We start from the raw sequence: 9,813 nt of genomic DNA, 5'->3' as shown, positions 1-9,813 counted from the left end.
TGCTAGGTCTCTCACCTGATTACCATGAATTAAAGAATGAAGTAAACTTTACCTCAAACGTTTCCAGTTGTAAGTTTACACTCTAAGAGAGAGGGGGAAAATAAAAAGAGTACTAATGTGTGCCATTCCTTGTGACTGGGCTGGTACAACTTTACCTTCAGCGTGTATATCTTAACTAGAAATGTGCATACAGTGTACCTTTTAAAGCTCTGCTCCAAAAGGTCATTACAGTTTATGTAATCTATGTAGCGACCTTAAATATATTTTTAAAGGTACACACTGTCCACATTTCCACGCAAAGGATAAATATTAAAAGGTACAAAATATGTGTGCCTCCCCAACAACAAGGGGTGCTAATAGAACTGATGACTACTTTTTTCTGAGAGTGTGCAGTTTAAAGGAAATATTAAATCATTAGTGAAATTCTGTACTGCACATTATTGTACTGTGTCTATCAGTTCATGAAGGTAATGCTTTCATTTTGCAGGTTTTCGTAGCTCTTCATAGATACCTTTCCATTTATTGTATTTGCATTGCTCGCGTAATAGGAACGAAGTAAAAAAAAGGTACTGTAGATCAGCGAATGACATAGATATGGGTCACACAATATACATTTATCTTCTACTACTTTAGTGTTTGAACAGTTTATTTAGAATGACTGGCTTTCCCAAGGATTAAAAACAATTTATCAACACTTTGTTGAAACTAAGCTAGTTAGATGAGGTGTGGGGCATGCTGTTCTGCAGGTTTACATTACACCAAGGGCAGTGGTCACCAACTCTCTTCTCCCATCTCAAGGAAGAACACTAAAATGTGTTCTAACAGGTGTGTTAGAATTTGCTTGGAGGTTTCATCTAAAACACCTGTTTTAGTTGCTCAAGAACTTCTTAAGGCAATGATTAGATGGTCAGATGGGCACAATTATCCATCCATCCATCCATCTTCTACCGCTTACTCCTTTTCAGGGTCACGGGGAACCTGGAGGCAGCATCGGGCACAAGGCAGGGTACACCCTGGACAAGGTGCCAGTCCATGTGCACAATCACATACACACTCACACACCCATTCATACACTACGGACACTTTAGACACACCAATCAGCCTACCACGCATGTCTTTGGACTGGGGGAGGAAACTGGAGTACCCTTAGGAACCCGGTACATGCAAACTCCGCACACACATGGCCCCAGCGGGACTCAAACCCCGGACCACTAAGCCACCATGCGCCCCGGGCACAATTATGTTTGGAGCTAAAGTCTTCAGGAAGGTAGATCTCCAGGAACCGGGTTGGTGACCACTGCACTATAAGAAGTTAATAGTTGCTACCAACTCTGCACATTTTAGTGTTCTTCCTGCTCTAATACACCAACATCATCTCAGAAAGGGTCTGTTAATTTATCTGATTTGTTGGATCAGGTGTGTTAGGGCAAGGAAAACCACAAACTACCACTGCATTAAGAGGTGCTGATGGAAATACACATGTAAAAAGAGACATTTAAAACAATTCAGATTTGATTATGTATTATTTATGCATAAACATATAACTTTATATCTTTTCCCTGATAAATCCACTAAATACCAGTCTTTACTGTCTTCTTTTCCTCTTCCATGGCTTCATTTCCTCCTACTGTATGTTACATTCAAATTGGTGTTACACATTCTTTCCATATACATTCTGAAATTGAATGATTGCATTGAACATCACTGACCCAACATTATACTCTTTACAAAACATGGTATTCATCTGATATGATTAAAACAATAGACATGATGCATGCTTTTGATAGCTGCTATAAATTTAGATTAGTCAGGAAAGAGCCAGTGACCGCTGTGGCCACTGTGTGTAATAACATAGCACCATATAAAATAAACACATCCATTCATGCATTAGAAAAAATAACATTACGCATATTAGAGGTTTTGGACAATTCTTAGTACATTGCCATCTTGTTTTGTCTAGCAAGGTACCTTCTAGGTATTTTGCAGAAAGTTAATCCTAATTCCATGGGGGAAAAAGCTAAACTTGAACAATAAAAAAGGTTGCTGACCACTGTGCTTACTGCACTTGTATTAATTCTATACAGTAGTGTACAGTGTATAAACTAAACCTCCTGAGTAAACCTCTGTATGGCTAATTGGCATTTACAACAAACTCTGTAACGTCCAATTGTAAATTGTACATTGTACAAGTTCCAACACAAAGAGCACAGTATCACATTTTACAACCATTTTGAGAAGTATGGCAAACTGACAAAATGCTTAATATGTGATTATAAATCTACTATATAATATTAAGAAAGCATGCACAACAGAAGATCAAGTAATGCAAAAACAAACAAACAAACAAACAATCTTTGGTTGAGTGTGAAAACAGCATTCCTGTGCTTTTGTCTGAATGTGAATCTGGTATGTTTTACGGAAAAAAGTAAAGTTAAAAAAGTAAACAAGTGGACCATTGCAACAGTTCACTGGCATACATACAGGCACAAGTGTAATTTGTAATCATAGAAATTAACATAATGTTTTTTGTTGTTGTTGTTGTTTTTTAATGCATGTAGCATGTTAATATAAATCAGTTCATTTCTTCACCAACCCACTGTCTGTCCTCTGTGGTTTTTGCGTGCTCTCGCTGAGGTCCTGACCTATAAGGGTCCCTCTCACTTCTTTTTGGTGAATAAAGTAAACCTCTTCTCCTTTTCCTTCTTGGCAGAGGGAACTTCTGAGGCAGTTGAGGATGAAGGAAGGGGCAAGCTCTGGGCTTGAGGTTCTGAAGGCCCTGCTACTTGCTCTTCTGCCACATACTCTGCTGCCTTCTCTATGGCCTTAGTCCAGATCTTCAGTTCTTCCTGTGGAAGTAATATGTCACCGAGAATATTAAAATGACTCCTTTAAAATTTTAGACACATGCAACTGAAAACTGAAAGTAAATTGTGGCACCGCTTTCAATACGTTTTCTTTAACAGGTGATATTTTACACTAAACACATAGCAAGCACAATTTTTCTGCTTACGTTGTACTTCTGTCACATACAGAACACTATATTTTTGCTATATTATGGAATGTATTTCCATTATTTAAACAATCCATAATCTGTGTCAAATTAAATGAGAAAAAAAAAACAACAACAACATAAAGTGTCTTAGTAAGCTATTGGGCCACCACAAGCCTTCAAAACACCTTTAATGTGCTTTGACGCAGATTCTACATGTTTCTGGTACTGGTTACTCCCTCGGTTGGTGCTTTAATGATGGTGGTGGAGAGTGCCTCTGCAAACACAGAACATTTCCCTAACGTTGGGCATATGGTTCTCCTTTGGTTCTTATGGTTCTCCTATTTTTTGGGAATCCTATTATAATGTTCTGGGAATGTTCTATTTTGACTAAGAAAGTCAGCACTGTTCCTAAAACATTCTCTGAACTTCAAAACACAACATTCTTTTATGGTTATATGATAACTGACCAGGATGATTTGACAAAGGAAATAATATGATACGCAAGATTATACGAGATTACTCTATACACCTCTTGGACAATGTTTTTTTGTTGTTGTTGTTGTTGCTTTTCGGTTTGTTAAATTGTTTGCAGTGAGAAAGCAAACCAAACCAAATACCATATGAACAAAAAGTGTCAATTTCACTCTGATTCAGGTGCAGAAAATGGACTACTAGGTGTGAAAGTGCCCTAAAGGTTACCAGAATGTTCTCCGCACCATCACATTTTATCACAAGGTTACTTTAAAGTTATGAGGACATTAGGGGAATGGAATAGCAGTTAAAATTGAAACTCCATGGTGCAGAATGCAGGAGCGATCATATACAGTGGTAAGGCATGTTTATAATCTGCCACTCAGAACAGATGTTTTCATGTTAGATTTACTAAACTAGTGCAAGAAAACACATAAATGAATGCACCACTCCCTTTGCAGAGAGGTTGACTGGCATCATGTGTCGCTTCTGGTGTAAAATAGGCTATAGGGTTAAAAGTGTATTCTGGGAAAGAACTGACCTCATCTCTACACTGGAATAGGTATTCACTTCCATCTCCAAGCCTAGAGAATGCAAAAACAACAGAGGATTGTTTCATGTTTCATTCCAGATGGCTAAATAAAGAATCAGTTTGGTTAGGTTTCAAAGAAGTCCCAAGACACTGAAGTTATTTCAATTACCAGTGACAGATACACATAGCTGTATGAAATAGTTCAAAAGTTTGCATTCCCCATGATTTTTAAAGATAATAATCCTAAACACTGCGCAAAAATAACATTTTGAAAAGTTCTGCCAACAACATTTCAGTCTCTTGGTATGTAGACCTGAAGACAGTATATGACATGTGGCGGAACTGTTCTAGATATATAGCCAAAGATTTGCCAAGCAATCTGGCAGAGAACAGAAATGTCAGGAACGGGTAGGCTGTTGGAGCTGAATGTTACAACTGGAATTATCCAAAAGTGAATATATGATAATTTGGATGCAGTTAATAAGACAAGGCAAGGGCTTGGTATTAGAGAATATTACTATCACATTCAGAAAGGGAAATACAAACCTTTGAACTCATATAAGTTTGGTTTCTTCCAATATTAACAGCTAATCGCTATTTTACCATGTTTGTGGCTTGTAATTCTGCTTTGTCTTCTTCAGTCTGCCTTAAGGATAAGTAAACTTCTCATGTATGTCATAAAACAGAGCGACTAATTATTCTTTTACTTGGGTTTGATAACGAACAGTACATTTTGCTATGCTTACCGCAGTTTAAACACCTGCTTCCTTTTCTTGTAATTGGTCAGAATCTCGCAAACAGCATCGTGGAGTGACAGCGGGTCTTCTCCATGGTATGTAACACTATGGGCAAAACTCTTTGCATCCTTGTAGGCTGAAAGTTGGCCAGGCTTTAAAACAAAATAGATGCTGTTCCACGACCTGAGATAAGAAGAGAGAAGTGAAAGGTACTTCATGTTGTATGACAGCTTCTTCTTCTTTTTTTTTATATAAGAGTGGATTTTAGATCAACATGAGAGCATCAGCTGAGGACAGTATACATTACATTACCTATTGGCTGCTTTTTTATTAGGTCCCTCCATCTCATGTTTACGTGTGAGGGTTCCCTGCAGCAGGGGTGGCTGGGATTGTGTAGGCATCATGGGAAGAGTGGCAGCACGCTCTGCCTCTTTGGTAGCCTGGGTGGACGTTGAGGGTTCCGGTTCCACAGATCCACTCTCCTGAATATCTGAAACCATGGGCACCACTGAGTCCCCTGCAGTGCTATCTCCATGTCCTGAGCTTGGATCTACTGCTGCCATGCCAGACTAAACACAAATACAGGTGTATGAAAAGAAAGATTTGATGAATGGCCATTAAATGGTACAGAGATATAGAATAAAAATGGAGATGGAGTGGCAAAGTGGCAAAATTCACTGACAAGAGACTGCTCCTCAATTGTGTCCAAACGTGAGGACTCTTCGACATAGCCTGTGTCATCCCTCCTAAGAGCCAAAGGTACAGGGATAATAAATTTAAGCTGTGGATGATAAACTGTCCACAAAGGGTCTGACTTGAACTTGAATTTTACCTGCTGTCCTTTTCCTCTTCCTGTCTGTATTGCTGAATTTCCAGCTGCTGCTTTCTGATTTGAATCAGTTCAAGCTAGCACCAAACAAAAAACAGTAATTATAAGCACACCTTCTCTTATACATACATAGTCAAAGCTTGATTGCCCTTACCGTTGTAAGGCGCTCCAGTGCAGAGAATCGTTCCTCCCAGGTGGCAGTGGATTTCTCAAAGGCATCGTGCCTCTTGAGCAACTTCTCTACCTCATCCACAGACTCACCCAAGTCCTTACTGGCCACATATGGCTCCTGAGCTACAAGCCAGGCTTCTGCTACAGATGCATCTCGGGCAAACTGGCACACCTCTAACACTAGAGGGAGACATTAACAATAGTTTACAGGCTTATGTATACATGAAGGATAAAGAGTGGAATGTGCATGAAGTGTTAAAGTCTTCATGAACTCAGATTTGAAGTTTTGTGGCTTTTAGTACAAACATGTTAGCCTTAAGGCTATCTATAAGCTAGTGTGTGCCAAAACAATGACAAAATTCGCATTTAGAAGATATATGCATTCAAAATTTACAATCTCTCTCCACCACTAATATGGATCAACAATTTTGATGACATCATACTGCACTTCAGCTTCCCATCAGATTTTCTGTCCAGTCAAATGTTGTCTAGAATCTGAAGCATCCCACCACAACATTATAAAAAAATCACCTTGCCAAAGTTGCTGTTGTTGAGGGAGAGAAATCATCAGCAAGCATGGGTCATAAATGTGACTTTGGCTGTTCAAACGCATGCATTTTATTCAATTTCCCTACTGTAAGTTGGTTAAGAAAGAAATGGCTTGAATTCATTCGCGTTGAAGAAGAAGGTACTTGTGCCAGTTCATGAATTTTTTCATGGTACTAACTGTCAAGTACGGCTTAGCCCAGGCTGTGAAGTAAGCTAAATTCTATTGGCTATTTAAAAAATTTAATATGTCCCGTACTGACTGTTAAGTGGAAATGATGTCAAGACATCGAATAACGCTGAATGTTTCAAGGTACTTCACAGGACTTTAAACATAAGTGAAGTGTGTTTGAATCATTCAAGAGCACATACACAGTCTAAGCCAGTCCCATCTGTCATCCCATTTAAGCATCATTTCCTCTCTCTTCTCAAGTAGCTGCATCAACTTCTCTTTGATCTACAGGAGACACAGCAATGAAAAAGAAACAGAAGAAAATTACAAATTTACCAAATCAATCCTCTTAGACACCCATACTACAGATCCGAATATGAAAGCTCCAATAGTGCTGTATCTGATTACCTCATTTGCATCCCTGTGCTTCTGTGCTAGTAGAGTCCGCCCTAATGCCACACAATCATTAAATTTTGGTCCACGAGTCTCAATCTCTGCACGGATCCCTTGGTGATACTTCATTAGCAACTCCACCGATGACACATCTCTGTACTCGTGCATAGGAAAAACACGTTTATAAACATTTTCACAATTCATAACATTACTTTAATTCTCTGTGGTGAAAGTCCCAGCTCACCTGGGTTTCTCCTGAGTTTCTATTTGCTGGATGATGCTTTCCATCCAGGCCATTAGATCCCTAACCATGGTGAAAAAACGGAACTTGTTTGCTGTCTCCTCCAGCTGTTTCCGTCTACCTGCGCAGGCAGCCAGAAGACCCTTCCATGCATCTACCACCTCTTTCTCTGTTGCCTTGATGGCATCTGCCTGGACTCCAGCATACTGGGCATGCAGACGAGCTGCAGTGTCCTGGAACTGCTGTACCTATATATATATATGCCAAATAGAGCAAAATTAAGATTCATATTTCTCAAAAAAGTCCAAAGGTACAGTAAATAAACATATTAGTGATGGAAAGGTATTCAAGTCTCATTCAATATCTTCATAGTGATCTACCTGCTTTCCAAGGGAGCTGATATCTCTCTCAAATGCAGCATGCATGCGATGGAAAGACTCTGCCTTGCTGAAATCCTCTCCCACATCTTCTGGAAGCTCATTTTGTTTCTCCTCGATCTGGACTACCAACTCCTTGCCATCATAAAAGTACCTGGGCAGCACGACAGATTACAATCTTTTCTTCTCTACCGTTTAGTAAAATTGCATGTACATACTCAGGAATGCACATGAAATCATACTCATTATTTCTACATGATCTTTATTGCCTGCTGGATAAATAAAGTGAGTAAAACATTATGCATTGAGAAGTATTTATTTTAACTGATTAGATTTTATCCACAATGACTTACTTAAACAGATCATAAGAAGACGTGAGGAGCTGTGTGCGGGTGTCAATGAGCTCCAAGAGATCTGCCCAACTCTCGTTAATGCCGTCCTTCCATTCAGCCAGAGTAGATGATTCACTATGACCAGCCTCGATCAGCTCATCAATGATGTGATTGACAGCATCCACCCGCTCCTGTCCCACCGTCCCCGTCTCCCTGGCAAACTCCCTGAACTTATCCCTCAGCATCTAAGTGTCATTTAAGAGTCACATGGACTAATCATTATAATAACAAATGCAGCATTATACATTTATATCTTGTTACATGGTGACAATTTAGCCTGTGACCTAATTACCAGGCCAGAAACAAGAGCTTGTTCAATATTTCATTAGACAATAGACATGTGTGTGTAAACATCTTCATCTTCTAAGTGTCTTACATTACTATGTGTGTGAAGGTGTGTATGATCTGCAGTACCGTAACGTGGTCCAGGTCCTGTCCCATTTCCTGTGAAGAAGCCACCACATCACGCTCAGCAATCCACTGCTCCAGATCTTCCACCTCCCGGCTCATGAGGAAGTGATGGTAGGTGTGATCAAGGTTCCTCCTGCGGTCCTCAGCCAGCTCCTTCAGTCCTGCATACTGTTTGTCCACCTGACCCTGCCTCCGGATGATGGCCTCCCTGCACAGGAAAATGAGAATGTGAATTTACAACACTCCTCTTGTTAAAGATTGTTTTACAACTGAATTGTTAGCATACCCTTCAGGATGCTCTTCAGCAAACATCTTCTGAGCATGGTCAGCGAGCTTCTGGATAGAATCCGCATAGTCATCAACAACCTGCTTCAGAACCAAGTGCCGCTTTAGCAAAATCACAGCGCTCTGCTCATCCTGTAAAGAATGGAGATATTAAGTTACAAGAAGAGAGAAGCAGGTCTTTAAACTCGATGGTTTCAAAGAAATCCAACAAATAGCAAACAAAAGTTTAAGGAAAAATAAACTATTCTGTGTAAAGTTTTGCAAAGGTGTCCAATCATTTATTCATCACTTCCTGAATAGCTCTACCTTTGCTTTATCATCAGCAATCATGTAGAGTTCCTGTTCACCAATCCATGCTTCTGCTTCATCTGCATCATTGTAGTATTGCTGGGCATCATTAGAGGCATTGAGTCGAGCTCGCCGTTTTGCCATTTCATCTTGCAGCCGTGCCCAGACCTCCTCCAACCTCTTCATTTCCTCAGACATATGCCCTGCCTCTGGGCTACCTTCTGCAGCCGCCATCATACGTCGACCCCGCTGCAACACCTCATCCATACGTGGCTGGTGACCTTCAATCTCCTTCTGGAGGGTCTGTATTTGGATAAATTTGGTTAATGCAAATAATCATGAACAATTAAACAATTGTGATGTTGCCTCAAGGCAGGATAAGACTTGCCCACCTGATTCTTTTTCAGGAGAAGCTGGACTGTCTGTAGATTGTTCCCATGATCCTGTGACATGGCCATAGGCAACCTCTCTTCAAGCCAGAGCTAAAAACAAAATCGAATCAAAAGATTAAATGACTGTTCATTAGATCTCTGTGAATCCCTCCGTGTGGAATTGCCACTCACTATCTCATCTGCCACATCTCTGTAGAACTGGTACACAGCTTTAGCTGCCTCGAGCTGTCCCTTGCGTTGAGCCAGAGGTGTAAGGAGTTGCTGAAAGTCTCTCTGGACGATCTGCTGCTCAGCTTCCAGCTCCGGTTGCTCTTCAGTCAGTGGAGTATGCTGCTGCACAGCTTCCTGCAGCTCTTGCAGCTCCCGACCTCGGTCTCGCACCTGATTTTCAGTCATCTGCAGGAGTACAGGTCACACTGGTTATATATAGAGGTTTCAAGGCTAAAGTGAAAATCCAAAATGAAATCCAAGCATTTTTACAGCATTGTCTAAGAAGTTAACCAGACTATTTCTAGTATAAAGCAAATCAACATTTGAGCTCATTATACATAAAATGTTATATCAGTACATCAGTTTCTGGTATG

The 9,813-nt window shown here is 40.2% G+C and overlaps 1 protein-coding gene across 2 annotated transcripts in view; it reads right to left on the bottom strand.

Annotated features, from left to right (window-relative positions):
* Positions 1-1,504: 1,504 nt before the first annotated feature.
* sptb (spectrin, beta, erythrocytic) overlaps positions 1,505-9,813 on the bottom strand; it is a 29,824-nt gene continuing 21,515 nt past the window's right edge. For both annotated transcript variants that reach the window (XM_053633679.1, XM_053633678.1), the window contains 17 exons: positions 9,401-9,625; positions 9,230-9,319; positions 8,856-9,140; positions 8,551-8,681; positions 8,268-8,472; positions 7,815-8,038; positions 7,465-7,615; positions 7,088-7,332; positions 6,859-6,997; positions 6,651-6,735; positions 5,716-5,912; positions 5,565-5,638; positions 5,415-5,478; positions 5,045-5,301; positions 4,742-4,915; positions 4,005-4,047; positions 1,505-2,846 (listed from right to left, as the gene is read on the bottom strand). In XM_053633679.1, the coding sequence (XP_053489654.1) occupies positions 2,658-2,846; positions 4,005-4,047; positions 4,742-4,915; positions 5,045-5,301; positions 5,415-5,478; positions 5,565-5,638; positions 5,716-5,912; positions 6,651-6,735; positions 6,859-6,997; positions 7,088-7,332; positions 7,465-7,615; positions 7,815-8,038; positions 8,268-8,472; positions 8,551-8,681; positions 8,856-9,140; positions 9,230-9,319; positions 9,401-9,625 (2,778 nt within the window). In that variant the 3' untranslated portion in view covers positions 1,505-2,657. The remainder of the gene's footprint in view (positions 2,847-4,004; positions 4,048-4,741; positions 4,916-5,044; positions 5,302-5,414; positions 5,479-5,564; positions 5,639-5,715; positions 5,913-6,650; positions 6,736-6,858; positions 6,998-7,087; positions 7,333-7,464; positions 7,616-7,814; positions 8,039-8,267; positions 8,473-8,550; positions 8,682-8,855; positions 9,141-9,229; positions 9,320-9,400; positions 9,626-9,813) is intronic.

The sequence above is a fragment of the Ictalurus furcatus genome, chromosome 9, assembly GCF_023375685.1.
Source record: "Ictalurus furcatus strain D&B chromosome 9, Billie_1.0, whole genome shotgun sequence".
Classification (NCBI taxonomy): Eukaryota; Metazoa; Chordata; class Actinopteri; order Siluriformes; family Ictaluridae; genus Ictalurus; species Ictalurus furcatus.
Note: the sequence above shows the minus strand (reverse complement) of the source record. Positions and strands in the feature narration are given on the sequence as shown.